This window comes from Tachysurus fulvidraco, chromosome 23 (assembly GCF_022655615.1).
Source record: "Tachysurus fulvidraco isolate hzauxx_2018 chromosome 23, HZAU_PFXX_2.0, whole genome shotgun sequence".
Taxonomy (NCBI): Eukaryota; Metazoa; Chordata; class Actinopteri; order Siluriformes; family Bagridae; genus Tachysurus; species Tachysurus fulvidraco.
The window spans coordinates 16,935,705-16,955,177 of record NC_062540.1 but is presented as its reverse complement, the minus strand read 5'-3'; the positions used below and the strand labels follow the sequence as shown (position 1 = coordinate 16,955,177).

Sequence of the window (19,473 nt, the reverse complement as noted above, 5' to 3'; positions counted from 1 at the left end):
ACCTGCTACAGCCTGGGTCTCTTCACTCTTCGCTCGCTGTTCCTCCTCTCTCTCCGTGTCAGCTGCATTGCCTGATTTGTTGGGTTTGGGAATCCGGGGTACTCTTTGCACTGTTAGCATGACCGGCCGCCTGTTCCCCGTCTCCTCGTTCACCTGCACAAAATAGACAGAATGTCAGAAAGATGGTAAATGTTTTTGATGACTCAAAATTGACATCTAATTTGCTCATGTTGCGTGCTGTAATCACTTCGCTGTGAAACTACAGAGTCTTTGAGCTGTAACAGATTCATATTAGGCATGCTGTAGACTTACTTGATCCTTTAAACAACGCACACCAACAGCTGCATACATAAATATGCAATCTATGAAGCAATTACTCAGCAAACACCTAGCTGTAGCACCCTATGAATCCTTACGCTCCCAAATTACATTTATTCAGATACATTCAGAATGTGACCTAGATTTTATTTTTGATCCTTTGAAATAAAAAGATTTGTAGGAAAAATATGACAAAAGGTACCACATATTTGCTTTGCAATAAAGTCTAATCACATGGTGTCTTTAAAGCCCCATAGAACCAAGGACACAGCGCGTTTACAGCTTCTTACTGGCTTTATACTTACTTGTTTGTCACAAATGCAGCACATAGTCAGTATTGTTATTAAAATAATGTCTTTAGTGTAGGTCACCTGAACCATGGTGTTGAACTGTACGGTGTATCTCCTACGGCCTGCAGTGAAGCGGACACTGGTCTCGCCCGCTCTCCAGGCTGAGTCTATGGTGCTGTTGTTACTCGCACTGTAGCTGCACCAGCGGCCTGACCGGTCATCAAACCACCTCCAATTGTTTCCATTGGGCTGAAGGTACTGTTGAGAGAAAATATCAGTTGTTTAGGGTATTCTGTGTAGCAAATCCCACAATAAATATGGCAATTTGATATTAGACTACATTTCATCTGCACACACTTTGTTCATTTGGGCTCTTCGTTTGGAGGAAACGGACATTTTCTCGTAGAAATCGATGAGCAGAAGCACTGGAGTGATCCATCTATGAAAATAAAAATGGTTAAAAAGTAAGTTTATGCTTAAATTAGATTAATAAAATGCAGACATGTAAATATGATGTCAGGACAAAGCCGGATTAACCCAGTAACACAAAGCAGCGCAAATTTGACATCTAATGGATGAGTGACAACAGGAGCATGTATAAAAGCAAAGTAACAGACCATTCACAGGTTTAAACTGGCAGCAGGTGTAAACTTGTGCTCCAAACTTTGATATGTCACCCATTAGTACTAGCTTGATGCTGTGCCAATTAGCTAAACCACAAAATTATTGCAGTTTATTATACCATCTGAGATGCTGGTACAAGTTTGTGTTGTTTTTCAGCAGGTTTGGCAGATGAAATGGCATGTCTGACATGTTGAAGTGTTCCTAAAAGCCAAAATGTTTCAAGATCTTTGATGAATTTCATATGACAGAGTAAGGCCATCTTCACCTGATCCTATAGATTACATTCGCTGGTTAGACCAGGCTTACTTCTGCTAGCCTCCACATGAAGGAACTAAGTGATAAATATTCCTAACAGAGATCTGTTAGGTTACATATCACGTTTGTTGAGTTATGCTAGACTGTATATTGCCAGTCTATGTTCTTGTTTTGTTAGTAAATGAATCGCTGAAATCATTGAATCAATGAGGCTTAATATCTGCCCTGTCCTCTAACTTCACACATTTGCTGTGGAAAAGGTGTCTCCTTTAAGGCTTCAAGCTGGCAGCTAGGAAACACCATTAAATCTCTCGTGTCCTTCTATCCTGGACTACTTCCATCCCGATGATGGCTGGCACTCACTTAGGTGTCTGGATGTCTTTCTGCTCCTTGGCTGAATGCAAGCAGGGCTGAACCACCTCCAGCAGCTTAATCAGCACAGACAGCACTCCACTACTCTCCACAATCTGTGCACATGACAGCTTCAGCTCCTGCAACACATTTCAGTATTGTAAGTTCCACATGATCTATTTACGTGTATGCTGTAATTTGTGTGCAAGCATACTTGTGAAACATTTACAAAGAATTGCAGTTTAAAATGCTTGCTTAAACTTAAGAAAAGCAAATGAAAACTGCAGCATTGTGTACCTCAAAGAGCAAAGTGAGAAGGAGAATACGTGTGGCCAGGTTGGAGGCCTGGGGCAGCGTCGCCATCTGTTTGGTCCATTCAGACACTGTCTTTGTGTCGCTGGTGGTGAGCGGCACAGCAGCTTTTATCAACACGTCGGCAGCCTCCCAGACCTTCCACAGAGAAACAGAGTAATGAAGGCGGGTGATAATTCACATATGAAACTGTACAGCGGTATTCAGGTGAGAAGTTGCAATGTCATTGTTTTGCTGGAGACGGAGAGAATCACAGTTTATTCTCAGTTTATTTCACAAACTTTAATTTGTTTGTTTCCACACAGCATTTACTGATGTTTCAAAAACCAACCAGTGGGATAACTGCTAATATACACTACTAAACTACTTATCGCCCTCAATGAACAAAGCGAAAGAAAGAAAGAAAAAATCCACTGCTCGTGGTGTTCTAAGATGAGCCACAAGCAAGAATGACTCAACTGCCAACAGCTTTAACATTCACATCGAGAACACAAACTCTTAACAACTGAAACACAAAACACACTTTACACAACACACTTCTCACAAAGTTCATTTCTATTAGAAGTATACCGGATACCTGCAGTTTCTGAACTGTAGCTAAAGAACAAGTGAGAGCACCCCGAGACAAAGTATTGTGTAAATCATACAAGAACAACGTGACACTCCAATCTCTTTAGAAAAACAGACCTGACCAAGTGGCTACTTATGTGCAATTTACAGATCTGGCATTATTTAAAGGGATCTCAAGAGTTATCACCTACATACAATGAAGCAAGCTGTCCGCATATACACACTTCCCACAGTCTGAAAGCATTTTATTCACAATGCCTGGGTGTTTTCCAGGATGCATGGCAGCCCTGCATAATCAGGTCTTTAATAAACAGGTAACTCAGCATCCTGGCCTTGACAGATTTAATTAGAACATAGGGAGGCAGAATATCTAATGCTTTATATAAGTATGTATGAAATATTCTCATGCATTACTTGACTGACCTGGTTGACAACTTGGCGCAGGATGAGGTCTCTGTACTCTGGTCCATTCCTTTTAATGGCGGTCATAAGCAGGTCACAGAGGCGATAGACTGTGTCTGGCAACTCATCCAGAAGGTGGAAGCAGCCTGGCAGCATTGTGTCCGTGAAGGCGTGGAGCTCCGTGCTGTCCAGGGGCTCGGCCTCCAGAAAACGTTCCAGACAGCGAGCCTCCTCTTCCTCGGCTCGTTCACGTGCTCTTCTCTCGTCCTCCTCCCGCCGGCGTGCTGCCTCCTGAGAACACATGCGAGCACACATAGCGAACAGACTTACAACACCATTGTTTCTCCTAAGAGTTAGAATGCGTGAAAGAGCTGCTTGTGTGTTTTTATAGTATGTTATATAAGAATTTTTATGCCCACAGGTACATCATATGGACTCAAATTTTCCTAACGATAATTAAAAAAAAATAAATAAAATTCTATGTGGTTTCTCAACTAATAATTGATTTGAATAGCTCCATGTTAGGGCTGTGTTTGAAATGGTATACTTATATCCTGCACCAGTATATGCGGTATACTACACCTGATTCCTGCAGAGTGTGAATTATCATCTGGGTTCCTACAATCATGTCAATACTGGCTATTTAGATTCACTAGCCTAACCAGGAGTCTTAAAAAACGGCGGTCACTATGTAACTGTACTGTAATTTGTTAATTTAACAAATTACAGTACACTTGGCTAATGCAATTTAATAGGAAGTTTGTTCAGTAAATAATCCCATCTGCTATAAAAACCCTAAAATTAAATCGCTAAATACATGCATTCGTACTTCTGAAGATTCTCTCTGAAATCGACATACTTGAACAGCATTAGATTGTTGATGGCTACGTTAACTTGTCGGAAGATAAGATACGATAGCGACGATAAAAGAGCAAAAAACACTACGCTGTGCCGATCGCTAGAGAGATTGAGGCAAGGCGTCTGAAATACGGCAAGGCGGGAGCCGTACGCATCGTACCACATACGCCGCTACGGTTGCCTGTCCCACGAAAGTTAAAATATTTTTACAAATCGCTGTCGCCCATCACAAGATCGAAAAATTGTTGTAACTCGGAAAGGATCTGTAATGGCAGTCAGTCTAGAGTATAATTAGCTTTACTTTTTTAAATATCTGTACGGAAAGATACATGAAATATAGCCGCAGTCGTTCCGCTTGTTACTAAGCATTTTCACTAAGATTTCTTTTTAAACACCCAAAATTCCCATGTTGCAGACAGTACAAATCATAGTATGCCATTTCAAACGCAGCTTTATTTGTATGCCTGTGTGTCAGTCTGCCCACCTCAGGAGAGTCTGAGCGCTGCTCCATGCTGACTTCCTGACCCAGAGACATGGCAATGGCCCTCATCATCTGATCCTCTTCAGACATGGTGAATTCCTTCAGTGACACAAGCCAAAGTGACTAATTGTAAGCCTTATGTCTATGTGTCTATGCTTGCCTGTGTGTGCATGTGTGTGGGTCATTTTTATTTAAAAATGTGATTGGGTCTTACCCGAATGGCAGCGCTGAGTAACGGTGGTGGATGTGTGAGGAGGTACTCTGTGGCCTGCTCCATGGTGGTGGTGTTGAGCAAAGCCTCCATAGCATGCTCTCTGGAGAAGCCCATGTCTATTAGCTGTACAAAACGACATACAGTCAGTATTTTACTGTGCAGTTTTATGAACTGCACCTAGATTCAAACATACGGTGTAGTAAAATATTGTAGAAATATAACTCAAACACCTCAAGTTGTGCTTTAAATGTAGGTTTCATATTATTTATAAATAATATAGCTGCTGTGTAATGAAGCTATATTACTTATAAAATCATACTAAACATGTTATAAATTACATTTTTTTTTTCAGAAAGAGGCATCTCCATACAAGTGAGAAAAAAACCCCTCAAATGGTCCTTTTCACATCTGACAATTTCTAATGCATTTATTATTTATTTCTTTATTTTTTACCTGTGTGAGTTGAGCCTGGTTGACCTGTGGTTCTCTGCGGGTCGTGGAATTGCTCCCGTCCTCTGCAGTGCCTCCACTCGGGACAGCACTGCCTCCTGACTGAGAGGTGCCTTCTCCCACTGGTCCAGTTCCTGGAGCTGCACTAGTTCCTCCAGCCCCTGAGCCTGCATCCTCATCAGCACGAGAAGTGCCTTCCCTCTCCTTGGACAGACGCTCTTGAATGACTGGTTCACCACGTAGTATGTGGCAAAGGATGGCCAGCATGGACTCGGCCATGCGCCCGCCGTATACCTTTAGCGGCTTGCGATTCCACAGGTTGCGGATGCAGTTAAAGGCGGCCTGGGTGTCAGAGTCAAACGATTACCAGGATGTAATAAAACAGCCACTGTAGCACACCTACATTTTTGCTGGTTCCACAACAAGTACATGTATAACTGCTCAGTCCTTTGGTGGAAAAGGCCAAAATGTTGTTGCGGAGTAAAATAGTGCGGCACGATAATGACCGATTTAAAGGTCCAACTCTATTATTGACCCTTTTCCTCTATTTAGCAAAATAGTGAAAACCTATACACATCTAAACAATAAAAATAATATTGATCCATAATGCAAATTTATTGTTTTTTTTTCCAGAATCTTTCTGAATATGTCTGAATACTGTAACATTCAGTCAGTGCTGTCAATAGGTATATTGGCCATCAATATAAATATCATTAGAACTTTGTTCAAAAATGTATGTATGTATTTCTCACTTTTTGGGTGACGATGAGGAAACGTGGAGCGCTGAACTGTGGCACGTTTGTCGTCGTTCCAGGCACCTTGGCAGGCAGAGAGTGGGGAGAGTCCAGGACTGTGCTGGGGTTCACCATCTTCTCCACTAACATAAGCCAGGCATCTAAAAACTCCCCAGTCCCATCAGGTAGTTCAGAATGCTCCAACCCCTCAGACACCGGCACCTTACCTCCCATGGACAATGCCCAGTTAAACGTCCTGAGCAAAAGAGGCAAAGAAAGGTTAGAGAATTATGATGACATCCAAGTACCATAGCAAGGTTAGGAATAGCAAGGCACTTCGTCAACTCACTCAAAAAGAGCATCATGGCCTCCAGAACAGAAGAACTTCTGCAGCATCAGGTGGTAGGGGTACTTCCTCTCGTCAAACAGCATGGGTGAAGTGAAGCCAACGGAACAGATGAAGAACGTCAGCCTGAATAGAACCAGACACATTGATGTATTTGAAGGCATACGGACAGAACAAACAGGTACAGCAGGAGACAAAAGAAGACTGATGAGGTGTACAGGCCTGGCTATTCACACTGTACCTGAAGCGAGGGGTAGGGGTATATGGAGGGGGCTGCCAGCTCAGACCTTTGGTGAGCAGTTTAGTAAGTGAGGAAGCAGTTGCACGAGCAGCTGGTGTCGGAGCAGTGCCCGTGTTTGTTGTGTGGTGGGAGCGACGCTGACGGACAGGTGAACCCACGCAAAGCTTCACCAGCAAGCCAAACAGTTCAGCCAGAGCCCTTCCTAAACGAGAGGATGCTGCAGAAGAGAAGTACGATGAACAGTGTGAAAGCTGACAGATGAACACTGATAACACTTTGTATCACATGAACCATATAAGATGAAAACTGCTACTATAATATAATCAGAAAGTCATGCGGAAGTGACGATCATCATCAAATGTTGATGCGGAATAGCCGCTGGTATATATGCCTTATGACTGAGTGCAAATTTAAAAGAGTATTTACAGACAAATGAACTTACTGGTTTGAAATGCTATTTTGAGACAGTGAATCAATTTAGAGAGTACACTAGTCACATTGCCAATCTTTGTACATTTGTCTTTACAATGACAAACATTACAAAATGCAAAACCAAATAAAGCCATGTGGAAAAAGAATGAGAGTTGATGCAGGGACTGACCAGACAGCAGAGGTTTGATCTGCTTGATGCGTGTTGCCATGGCAGGAGTGAGTTTAGATTTGGCTTTCGGATCAGTGGTTGTGGGCTCGTCGGTCTCCATTGGCGCGAGGGCATCTCCATCCAGACCCATGCCCTCCAGCAGACCCTGTGCAGAGGGGTCCACACCCACAGACAGAGCCTCTGCTTCAGCTAGAGGTAACACCAGCAGAGAAAATTTAGTCGAGTATAAAGAAATAAGACGCTTACAATGGCAAGTAAATATAGAGGAATGAAAAGCATGCAAAAAAGGAAGTACTAAAAGATTCAAGGTAGAGAAAAGGTAAAGCAGAGGTTTATAGGGAAGGATTTATGCAGAATCACCATGGGGCAGTGTTTTTTTACCGGTTCTCCGGCCTCCACTAGTCGCAGTGCTGCTGGAGGGTTTTTCTTCTTTAGGCACCAGTTTCTGCATGTCAGCCTGACCGAATTCACAGCCAGGAGGGAGACTGCACAAAAACAAAACAAAACTCAATACATAAAACCCAACTGCCTCTGCCTCGGAACAAAGGCCTTGATTCATGGACAGGACCGTGCATCAAGGGCCCTGAATGTGGGCTTCCAGTGTGTCTCTCATATTTAATACAAAAATCAGGAAAACATTTTAGCCAGTTGACTGACCCCAAGCCCTACGCATGACTGGAGCTACCCAAGCATTTCTTTTGCTGTACAGCTTGAGATTTACATATTTTTGAAAATCAAAATATGTAAATCAGAAACATTGGTGCATCTGCTTAAGACATTAGAAAAGGTTTGATAAGCGGTGACCGAGAGACAAAAATTATTCATGGTTCTGAAGTAGTCAATTCATTCAAAATAATATGAATTTATGGGTTGACAAATCATATGCAAAGCAGTTTATTTTTGCTAATATTCCTTGTAATCTGGGAAATGAAAAATAACATCATCTTCATTCTAACGGTCAGGATGAAGGCTAATATATTTGTGCTAAATTTATTCTGCTATTTGAGAATCCTGACACAGGTTCATCTTTTTTAAAAGCATACTAGTTTCAGTTTTCAGCCAGTGGCTTGACACCATTACATTCGGTTTCAGCTCCAAGGAAGCTGAATGCAGAAGGCTTGTTGAAAATAAGTCGTGTGAAGTGTGGGGACTGACCTGTTGGGTGTGCAGAGGGATAACAGCACGGTGCTCTCCCACACCAGTGAGCAGTAGAGCTGACTCAATTTATTTAGTACACTTAGCCCCAGCTGAGAGCCCCACTGGTTCACGGAGATCGCCCGGATTTCACTCTGAGGGGAGGGGGGGAAAGAGTGTGATCAAAAAAGGTAATGAATCTTGTTTTCTATTCGCCAGACAGTGACAAACACACACATATACTTTTCGTGTCTGAGCTTCACCTGTCCGACTCTGCACGTGTGGACGAACATAAGGATGTATGCGTGTGCAGCAGTGAGTGCATGCAGCAGTGGTGTAGCACGGGCAGACAGTGTGGCATCAGTGACATGGCCGGCATTGGCCAGTTCTCTCAGTAGAACCGAACCACCGGGCTCTTCGATGGGCCGATGTAGCGGCTCCAGGGCTGACAGGATGCTGTCCAACTGGCAGAGACCCTCCTGCAAAACCTTTGGCTCATGGGATAAGGTCTGAGCCAAAAACAGAGTGTTTTACATAATTATGGTAGTTATGTTGTGATTTTTTTTAAACTACCCAGAACACATGATTTGAAGACAATTTACATAAAATAATTAAATATTTAATACAGGGCTCTTGTGCTTTATTTATAGAAAACAAGTAGACCTTTTTTTTTTTTTAAACTTCTGGTTCAGTTTACTTTGAAAAGGTCAGCAACTGTATTATGAAATGAGAAAACACTAACACAGCCTCCCTAATGCTTATGAGAGACACATTTAATAACATTTATATTACTGTTAAAACAAATATTCATATGCAAACTAAAAAAAAAAAATTCCACCTACTTTGTGGTCTAAAATGAAAGCCTTTAATTTGAAACCATGTAACATTTGCAATTATTAAACCGTTAGAACGGCCCTAAGAATAAGGGAGAGGTCCTTTAATATACTAGACTTGTTAAACTTCATAGTTCTCATGCATTTACTAGCTTACCAAAATAGATTTGCATACGCCAGCCACAGCCTGGCACGCAGCAGATGTGGGGAAGTCTATGGGCAGGTTGGGCAGCCCCAAGATTGACACCAGGGGTAGAAGGCCCTTCTGGTTCACAAACTCCTGACAATGGTCATCTGTTGTGTTGTTACTCAGAATGGACTCCACAAACTTCATCTAAATATGAGAAATAGAACAGAAAATGTAATCAATTCTTTGGAACTGGAGAAAATGTACTTTTGTAAACGTCTTTTGACGAATAGACGTTGCTCTCCTGTGTACTTGCAAATATGCTGATTTAACATGCAGTGCATAATATAAGTCGAAACAGACTCAGCAATGTTGTGCAGCCGTTTCACTATTAGCTGACTCGGCACTTACCACATTGAGAATGTAATCCATAAGAGGAATGGGAATCCGCTCTTCTGTGCCAACCACTCTGTAAAAACACAATCCATTTTATTCACTGAGGCCATGGCAGTTCCACAAGCCACCATGAATCAATGTTTCTCTCCAAATACACGTGCAACCGAACCGGTCATTAGGTTAAAACACTAACTGCCTGTTGCTTTCTGGTTCCCCTTGCTGTTGTGTGAAAGTGTGGAGAGCCTCTTCCTCCTCCTCATCCTCACTGGAGGCTTCCTCTGCTGCGTGGTTTGAGCGAGCTGGAGGTACCGTCACGGTCCCATCTGCTTTCTGAATGGAGGGCTTTTGACAGATGTACTCAGGAGCTCTGCCCAAGTTACAGATCTCCTCTAGCAACTGATGAGCAGATGGTAATACATATAAACAATGATGGATAAAGAAGAAAAGAACTAAAAGCGCCAAAAAAAAAAAAATAATAATAATAAAATGCTAGCCACTCTACCTTGATGATAGCTGTGGTGGCATCAGTTTTCAATGTAGGCTGATGTCTCATGAGTTCATCCACAGCACTGCCCAAGTTAGAGGCAGTGTCCCCTGAAAAACCACACGCAACCTTCATACATGACTTTCATGTCAGAGCACACTGTTCACACTGCATCGTTTTTTTTTGTTTTTTTTTTAATCACCCAAATTGGTTGGACAATCACTTTATCTGTCAAAGATACAAATACACAGGAAATTATCCTGGCAAAGCAGTACAAGAACATAACGAACAAACAAGCAAATGTGTAAAATACAAAACATGCACAGCTACAATATTGGAGATGTGTGTTTAATATAAACAAGACAAAAAGTCAATTTGGGTCATTTGGTATCGATGGCTCATTTAGAGGTGTGACTGCCAAAATGCCTGACTTCCTTTTGCAGTAGGGTGAAAGGTTTAAGTGTCTCACTAAGCCACCACATCACTTCTCATTAAATTCAGCACAACTTTCCTGCTTAATTCAGACCAAATTCTCATCATAGCTGCCACTAAAAAATGGTTAAGTTATGGATACGGTGTCACTCTGCCACACAGGTAAAACCTGATGTTCATTTGTTTTGCTTATTAACTCAGTTTATCGGTTTACTTGTACACTGTAAAAAAGTTACTTAAATGCATATGCTATGCATTTGCATTACTGACGCTGAGCTAAATCGTCTCACTGCCTTTCTGCTTCATCACTCACCCAGTGGGTCAGAGCTGCGGCGGCGTCGCATCGCCGGAAGATAGTCGGGTGACAATAAAACCTTGAACAGACGTTCGAAGGGCTGGCACTGGACGAACGAGTGCAGGCCACGGGCGTTTAGGCACAGGGCACTGAAGACATTGGGCAAGGAACCCAGCACCTCTCGGGTGGCAGGGACCTGCAGAGACAGAAACTGTGAGAGAGAGAATCAGAGAGAAAAAAAGCAGAGTAGGGGAGGAACATGAGAGAGAGGATCGTGGGAAAATGCCAGGAACAAGACCGTCCAACAGGTGTGGTGCGTTCTGCTGGAGTGTGAGGTTTGGGGAAGTTAATTCGAAAGAGCTGGCCGAGAAAGAGTGAATGAGACTGTGAAAACAACAAACAAAAGTCTATGAGTGGGCAGTGAGACAAGATGTCCATTCACCCGAGGCTCGCTAACAGAGATGCTGTTATACTCAAAACATGCAGAACGGAGGAAACGTGTAGGTTAAACAGAATACAATAGAGAAAAAGAAAAGAAACTAAGGAACGAAGGAGGAAGCAGAGTGCGAGAGAAAGGGGGGGATTGATACGCCAGACTCACATCTTTGATGAGCAATGCATGTAACATGACATCTGTTAGGCCGTTGTCCTGCAGGGAGGAGAGGAGAGATGGCTCCTGGAACACGAACACCGTCACCACCTCCGTCGCTGAGAGAAAATGGCAAGATTGTTTTCAGTACATTATACCTTTATTATGCAGTACATAAAAATGCCTTTAACTTTAGACAATGACAGTTTGAGGGAAGAAAAAAACAACTGCAGGTGCCCATGATGTGCTGCTCACCCAAGAGGAAGAGTGATGGGCCATAATACTCTGCATTACTGATGATGTGCTTCAGCGAGGTAGGCAAGGACCCATCCATCACTATTAAAATAAATAAATCTTAGTCATTCACATACCATAAAAAGTTACTATTATACAGATACACATGATAAGCTGTGAAATAGAACTGAAACGTTTGCACACTTTTTAATCCACACATTTTACATGCACGCCTACTAATCAACAATAAAAAAAATAAATAAAAAAAAAACGGGTGTAAAAGTACCCTGATAGAAAGAAACATCCAAACCTTAACCAACTTATTTAATTGCAATTTCCATTAATGGCAATAGTGACATTTGACAACATTAAAACTGTATCCTGTAAAATTTAATCACCTGTAAGCTGCTTTGTAAATATGTACCAGCTAAATAAAAGATATCAAAATAAAAATATTCATTCTATTAATTTATCTAAACAAAACAAAAAAAAACACATTGTATCCTTAAAGACCCTTTTACCATGGCGTATTCCATCTGAAAAGGCCGGGTCCTGAATGGCTTTCTTCAAAAAGTTCAGCATGGATTTGAGCAGCGCTGCCCTCTGAGGGATGCACTGCACACCTGAACACAGTAAAGCAAAGCGTGTTATTTAACCACCTGATTGCTGTTGTACGTGGGATAAGAGGCAGTAGCTGGGAGTTCATTCACCTGCTCTTGGGGAGCTCACTGTGCTGCTCTGTGCACGAGGTTCAGAGTCGGTTTTGGAGCCTGTGGAAGTGGAAGGTCCTGGGCTGCTTTCCATAGCAACCTCAGACACTGCAGTCACACAAGCGTTTAGTGCAGCATTAGAATATGTATATAATATTAGAGGACATCAACAATCAGCATCAAAAATAAAAATTGCATTTATTGCTTCTTTTCAGCTAACTGCGTTATTATAGAAGTGACAACCGACCAGACAAGTAGTACGTCTGCATTCTACAATTTTAGATGGTGCAAACTGGAAATAAAGCAAAGAGGAACTGACTGTCCATATCTGTGTCCATGTCCTCAGTTTCAGCAGTTGTACTAGGCCTCTGGATCTTTGGCTTGATGACAAAAGGGCACTCTTTCCTGGACAGGTCCACTTCATGCTGCATAGACACAGTCATATGAGAACAAAACCATTCACAATTTGCAAAGGTTCTAGTGCCTGAGCTGTTTAAGTGAAAACAGTATATAACAAATTGCACTAAATGTTTGACTTAAATTGTAAGTAGTAATTCTTTAAATCAGTAGAACGATTCTCAAAATGTTCTATGAACATAAATTTCAGTAAGGATCAACATTGGAAGAAAAATAGATAGAAGAAAATAGATTTGAAATATGCGATAATCTTGGTTACCTACATCTTCAACAATAAAACATGTAGAGCATCAAGCCATGAGCTCAGAACAAATTAAGAAGTTGAGAAATCCTAGAAATCCCAGCTTGTGTGTTTGGATGAGCATCATTTTAGCCATTTTATAGACAGTTTATATAAGTCTCTGGAAATCTGGGATGCAGAGCTTTTTGAATAAGGGCAGGGATGATGAGAGGTGAACTCAAGGAGAAATAAAATAATCATTTAAAATGTTAAACCCATCTACTTAACTGCCAGAGGACTAATCTTGAAAATAATGTCTAAACATGTGAATATAAAACATCTAACTCGGACTCTTTTGCGAACTCTGACAGACCTAACAGAAGTAAACCTGGCCTGGTTTGTCCTCGATGGATGACGAGTATATCGTGTTTTAAAGGACCGTGTGGTCACGTTAAATCGTGAGGGAAGATGAGTGCCTGTACCTCAAGTCTGCAGATGAAGATAGAAAGGCCGCTGTGGGATTGAAAGGCAGCCATGTCCAGATTGGTAATGAGATCCACAACACGTACCGCCCGTGTCACAAAAGTGATTTGGTCCTGCTCATCTCCCAGGAACTTGATCACCTAGAAACAGGGATATTGCTTACAAAGCTGTTCATGGTATGAAAGATAAGATTAATTAAATACGTTTAAAGAAAAAAACCCTAACCTTCAACAAGGCCTCCATCATCCCACAGGAGACCAAGGCCTCTCCACCAGCATCATAACTGGCCAAGTGGTACAGGAATGAAAACAGAGCTGTGGCAAACTGGTGCGGGTACGGCTCCATCAGAGGGTCTGACATTTGCACAAAATCGAAAAAAAATTAAATAATTTTTTTTTTAGAGCAGTAGAATGATTTATGTCAAATCTCATAACGGCAACAGAGAATCTTTTCCTTACCGATCATGGCTTGTATGCAGTTACGGACCAGCACGGGCAAGAAGCCGTGGTAGGAAGCTGTGCCGGTGCAGTCAATAATATTTGAAAGTTTTGGAGTCCGTTCCAAGTGGACAATAGACGTCAAAGTACGCAAAGAGGCAGCCTTTATGTCCTGTCAAAGAGAGCACGTGAGCATTCATCAAAACACTACAAAGCTTCTTCATTAGTTTCATTTAGCATCGGTCAAATGTTTGAAACATGTCATTTGCTGGAGAATAACAAGATTTTTCAGGGTTTGGATGGATTCCAGGGCTTCCATGTGACAATACCATATTTATGGTTTTAATTCATACATAATTCATTCTTCCAAATCGGCTTCATACTATTTTATCTGGACAGCAGTGAATCTGGAGTCAATCCCAGAAACACCGGGCATAGAGAGGGAATGTCGCCTGAATAGGAAGCATAATACAGTCAGTTACAAATGACCAATCTGAAGTCACCAAATGACCTACTGGCATAATTTTGGAGGTGGGAGGAAACCAAAGAACCTGGAAGAAATCCACAACATCCAAAACTCTACATAGACAGAAACCTGAGCAGAGACAATAATCCTTACTCTTACTCAAGCGTATTTTCTGTATTATCGGTGAGAAAAATAGCGTCGATGGTCAATACTAAATACGTGAATGCACAGTATCAGAGTAGTGCGAGTTGTGGGAAAGGTTTATGAGGGTCAACCATCCGTGTTCGAACAAAAATTTCTAATAAATTCTTAAGATTGTGGGTTCTGGGGACGACTTTTCTTTAAAGGGTCGGTGCAGCCGGGCTTTTAAGACCTCAAACAACAAAATAAAGCCTTAGAGATCAAACAAAAAGGGCCAGAAACACGACAGAAACCAACACAGTCCTAAAAGACCCTCTCAGTAAAGTCACCACTCATTCTCCTACCCCGAAATTAAGAGCTACAACCTACGACAGTCCAAATGTAAAGAACAACCCTTCCAGAGATGACCTGTCTTTTTACAATCACTTCTGCACAAATCAATTTTTGTAAGCTTTAATAATTTTCTCTTAAAACATCTGGCAAAGGAAAACGTTAACGAGAAGCAAAGACAATGCAGGGATGAGGACGAGAGCAGAAAGATAGTGACAAAATACTGAGCTATAAAGTCACTGTGGTCTTATAATGAGCGTGGCTGACAAAAAGAAAAGTGTACTGTTTGTTCTACACGCTTCCCAACATAACGACTACACTAGCGCAAACGCACGGACACCAAAGAAATTCATCCCAGCAGCAATTCTACCTACCAGCCAGTTCTCCAATTAAAAATGACACAAATCTTCATTACCTATGGATCACTGGCCATTTTCAGTAGCAGAAGAGACTGGGTTTATGCGCATAATTACTGAAGTGAAACACGGTGTTAAATAGACTTCGTTTTAAGCATAATTCTTCATAAATGCATGCTAATTGTATATTTTGAAGTAAAAGTGTCTTTGGGCCAAAACAAGCTGTGTGGTGTATGTAGAGAAAAGAATCATACAATTTTACACACAGAATAACAAATCGATGTTAAGCGCAGAATGAGAAATCGTGTTAAAGTTGGAAATGTGTGTATAATTACACCCTCTTTAGCACAAAACTGCACAGCGATTTTGACAGTGGCATTAGGAGAAGCATCTATCTAAAGATAATGCAGAGATGACAGACACAAATGTCAGCGAGAGAATGGAGCCCCTTATTACAGCCACGGCTGTATTACTAGCGCTCTAACAAGGGCTTCACCGACACACACGCTCAACCGAACAAAGTCTGACAATAACTGAGTGAAAGTAAATACTGTACACCACAGGCCAAAGCTGTCACATAACTGCTAATGCAACATGCCAAAAAATATAGTACACCATCACCTCAAATTTATTTAGCGTCTTTTGCTACTGTGAGGCGAACAGCGGTGAACAAATTAGTACCTGGGCTCCTGGAAAAAGCAGGTTCAACAATTTGAAAAAGAAAAAGAAAACAAAAACAAAAAACACTACTCCTTTTTGACTAATCCTTCAAAATACTGCCACTGAGGAACGATTTAGTCGACAGCAGAATGAGCGAAACTCTGATGAAACAGATCAAAATAAACGTGCAAAGCTGTCATAAGTGTCAAATTCACTAAACACATTTGTACCTTGTGGTTAAACACACTAGCACGACTCAAATGATGAGGACAGAATATAAATATAATGCAAATTGTTTAGTTTTTTCCACTGAGGACATAAACATGATCATAGTCTTAAAGCGGTTTCTAACTAGCCTGCCGTATGTTATTACTAAGTAGGCTAAGTTTGCCCCTGATCAGATAGCATTCCAGGCAACTAAAACATGGAACTGGGCAGCAGACTGAGCTTTTGTTGTCCAGTGGGTTAGTTAATGAATTTATGATTTGTCCACCTAAACAGATGACGGCATGACTAAAATGTTAGCCCAACGCTTAACTCCACCAACTTAAACAGTTTATTTAGAACAAACATGCGATGAAATGGGAATTCGAACGATCGTGTATATATATTGACGTCCCTAATTTCTAGTCGTGTGGTAAAGACGACTGCATGTGTGCCAGTAAACTGCGTTTAACAGCACTCCTTTTGGGATAACAGAGCAATAATGCGACAGCTGGTACATTATGATTCAGGAAGTGAGGAGCAGAAATTCTCACCACCAGCTGTTTGTCTGTGATCTGGAGAACATCCACCAGCTCTTCGATCAGCCCGTTGTAGAGTATACTGTTGGCTGATTCCTGGAGGGCGTTGGAATACACTACAAAAACACAAGCACAAAACGACCACCTCAGCACATGTGTGGCGTAGGAGTCTGACACTCTTTAATGAAAATAAATGCCACCCCTTAATTTGGCTGGAGCCTGAGACAGCACCCACCTAGTATGGAGATGGCGTGCAGTCTGGCCTGCACGGCCTGCAGTCGCTTCTTATGGTTGGAGAAGCCGTGTGCCAGGCGGATGTGTGTGAACAGCAGAGTCTGCTTGTCTTTAGGGATGTTGTACATGACAGTCAGCGACTCCATGATCTCGGACGGACTTTCCGAGATCTAAGCACACACCAGAGAAAGGCAATTAAAGCCAAAAGGGATCAATATGGGCATTAAGGCTTCTAGAAAATTAACAGGATTAACAGGAGCTCACCTTATCAAGTTGTTCAATGTGGATGTAGTGTAGAGTGTTGCTGCTAGACTGTTGAAAGGAAGTCGTTTAAATATATGAATGTTTTGTGCATTCGACGTGGCAACACCAATAGTTGGAGTAAGAAATAAAATCCCATACCTTTTTCTCCATTTTTACCTCGGAGCTCGGCTCAGCATAGAACTCAAAGTGCAGAGTGGTGGCACTAGGTGGATATTTCTAGACAAAGGGCACAAGAAGATGTCCGAAAGCAAAACAAAACACACGTTATATAGCGCCTAAATTAAAGATGATCCAATCAACAGATACCAATGGTGTAATGAAATCACCCAATAAACTTAATTTAAATTTTCTTAATTTAAATCTCCATTCATGATTTAAATATGCACCAGAGAAAGGGGTTCTCTCAGTTCATGTATAATACAAAATATTTGTAAAGAAAAACACATAGTACAAGCTACAGGACACTATGTTGATCTTAAAGGTTCAGATACAAACTTTATATCCGACGCAATAGTCAGAACGACTGATAACATCTTCAATCGTCTCCAGCCTTGCATATTCTCCATCAATGTCTGATTACACATTTACACTAGAAATCACTAAATCGTGGCTTACTGTCATTGGCAGATCTCTACAGCACTCAGCCAGGCCAAAGCCATTCTCCTTCCCACCCCAGCTCTGTAGAGAGAATGGGAAACATGCTGAAAAGACATATAGTGGATGAAGGAAAACAACCTTCAGCCCCAATAAAATCAATGGACATGCAGAATACATGCATCACAAGTCAGCCCTGAACCACATCAAGCTTTTACTAAAGTTAACAGGGATATTAGCAATGAAGGGTGTTACTCTGAGCCTGTGATGATCCTACCTCAGCCAGGTGCTGCAGGCGAGCGAGCAGAGGACTCCTCTTGTCTGAGCCTAATCTGGTGATGTAGTTGGAGCGTTTGCTGAACACATACAAGAGGTTCAGCACAGACAACACCACCTGCATGTCACATGATGCTAGAAGCGTGGTCAAGTGCTGCAAACAGAACAAACAGACACGAGGGTTAAGCAATAATACGGAAACGAGATGCCGCTCGTATGGGATGCACAAATTCTGGAGTACCTCTATGGAGCTGTAGAGGTGCCGGGAAAAGCTGTACTCTATTAGCAGAGCCGTGAAGTTAAGCACTGCCAGCAGCAAGGCTTTGAGCTGCCCGTTGTCTGGTCGGTCACACACCAGCATCCAGGACATGTTCTCCACCGTCTGGCCTGCATCGCATAGGATCCCGTCGAAACGGTCCAAGAGATCTACCCAGTGGTAGAGCTCACACTAAGAAGAAGCAGAGGCGAGTCCGTTTTAGACACTTTTATTAACACTAGTATTGCTCATACATGTAATGGGTTCTGCGTTTACCTTTCCAATGTTCCATGTTTTGATGTGCTGCAACTCCAAGAGCAGCTGCTCATCGCTGCATCCCTTCAGCTTCTCTATCAGCGCTCTGCAGTCAGCAGGCTGAGGGGTGAGAGAGCATTAAACACATGGATTAAAAAAAATAAAAAAAGTACAATTTATTCCTACAATATACTGTATACTAATCTTGACCTATACAATATGGATCAGAAAATCCTGCAATATGCAAATGTGCCACATTTATATACAAGCATTCTTTAAGCATTATGCAAGGAACTCTCAAGTGTTTTAGACAAGTTTATCAGTTTGTATATGAAAAAAAGAGAGATTGTAGTTATGGAAGAAAACGAATGCAGGCCGATCTCAAACTCTGACCCTAGACTGCCTGTCATATCACAATCGTGATATGCTATGCTATTTCTGTCCACAACATGCACATCACTAAGATGCACATCACACTCATGGATTAAAGGATACAAAAATCTAAGCATACTGACCGCTTCAGTGGGGGTTTTCTTTAATTTTGTTCGGTCGACCTTCATGGTTACTCTGTTCCTGCAGTCAACAGCATTTATGTGCGTCAATACCAAGTGCAATAAAACAATATTTTATTGAATTACTATACAGTGCATACAATGCAAATAATCGCTACAAAGCATACATCAGCATCTTGCATTTATATATTCACATATTCATACATTACATTTACTTACGGTAATTATTTTGGCAATTCCAAATTAACAGCATCTTTCAGATGTAATACCTAAAATGAAAAGAAATCTTAAAATGATGCTTTGACACTTTCCTAGTCAAAAATCCTAGCAGCTTTTTTTAACATACAAATTATAAAACAGTTATATCATAGACATTCGGATGTGATTCTGTAAACTTGCTCTCTAAGGAATGAAGCGAATCAGCTTGCTCATGATGTGAGAGTAAGCTCACAATAGTCACTCTGGATAAGAGCACCTGTCCACTGACAATGTAAATGAATGCCAAATAGAAAATCAGTGCACTTTGCACCCTAAGTGATCAGAAAATA

General features: G+C 41.5%; 1 protein-coding gene across 10 annotated transcripts in view; it reads right to left on the bottom strand.

The window, feature by feature from the left end:
• Nucleotides 1–19,473, bottom strand: part of huwe1 (HECT, UBA and WWE domain containing E3 ubiquitin protein ligase 1) — a 44,257-nt gene that overhangs the window by 19,136 nt on the left and 5,648 nt on the right. For 6 of the 10 annotated variants that reach the window (XM_047807303.1, XM_047807302.1, XM_047807306.1 and 3 more), the window contains exons 2-40: nt 19,145–19,194; nt 18,929–18,986; nt 18,435–18,533; nt 18,144–18,350; nt 17,904–18,056; nt 17,648–17,710; nt 17,171–17,248; nt 17,033–17,080; nt 16,770–16,938; nt 16,550–16,650; nt 13,860–14,010; nt 13,627–13,754; nt 13,401–13,541; nt 12,601–12,706; nt 12,282–12,389; nt 12,093–12,194; nt 11,593–11,673; nt 11,350–11,456; nt 10,767–10,959; nt 10,040–10,131; nt 9,731–9,933; nt 9,553–9,610; nt 9,172–9,348; nt 8,445–8,690; nt 8,203–8,336; nt 7,408–7,532; nt 7,048–7,236; nt 6,447–6,663; nt 6,209–6,331; nt 5,878–6,115; nt 5,129–5,467; nt 4,676–4,798; nt 4,465–4,560; nt 3,144–3,413; nt 2,136–2,288; nt 1,851–1,978; nt 966–1,047; nt 690–866; nt 3–153 (exon numbers count right to left, since the gene is read on the bottom strand). In XM_047807303.1, the coding sequence (XP_047663259.1) occupies nt 3–153; nt 690–866; nt 966–1,047; nt 1,851–1,978; nt 2,136–2,288; nt 3,144–3,413; nt 4,465–4,560; nt 4,676–4,798; nt 5,129–5,467; nt 5,878–6,115; nt 6,209–6,331; nt 6,447–6,663; nt 7,048–7,236; nt 7,408–7,532; nt 8,203–8,336; nt 8,445–8,690; nt 9,172–9,348; nt 9,553–9,610; nt 9,731–9,933; nt 10,040–10,131; nt 10,767–10,959; nt 11,350–11,456; nt 11,593–11,673; nt 12,093–12,194; nt 12,282–12,389; nt 12,601–12,706; nt 13,401–13,541; nt 13,627–13,754; nt 13,860–14,010; nt 16,550–16,650; nt 16,770–16,938; nt 17,033–17,080; nt 17,171–17,248; nt 17,648–17,710; nt 17,904–18,056; nt 18,144–18,350; nt 18,435–18,533; nt 18,929–18,973 (5,401 nt within the window). In that variant the 5' untranslated portion in view covers nt 18,974–18,986; nt 19,145–19,194. The remainder of the gene's footprint in view (nt 1–2; nt 154–689; nt 867–965; nt 1,048–1,850; nt 1,979–2,135; nt 2,289–3,143; nt 3,414–4,464; nt 4,561–4,675; nt 4,799–5,128; nt 5,468–5,877; nt 6,116–6,208; nt 6,332–6,446; nt 6,664–7,047; nt 7,237–7,407; nt 7,533–8,202; nt 8,337–8,444; nt 8,691–9,171; nt 9,349–9,552; nt 9,611–9,730; nt 9,934–10,039; nt 10,132–10,766; nt 10,960–11,349; nt 11,457–11,592; nt 11,674–12,092; nt 12,195–12,281; nt 12,390–12,600; nt 12,707–13,400; nt 13,542–13,626; nt 13,755–13,859; nt 14,011–16,549; nt 16,651–16,769; nt 16,939–17,032; nt 17,081–17,170; nt 17,249–17,647; nt 17,711–17,903; nt 18,057–18,143; nt 18,351–18,434; nt 18,534–18,928; nt 18,987–19,144; nt 19,195–19,473) is intronic. The other 4 variants (XM_047807308.1, XM_047807307.1, XM_047807310.1 and 1 more) reach the window with 4 other exon arrangements.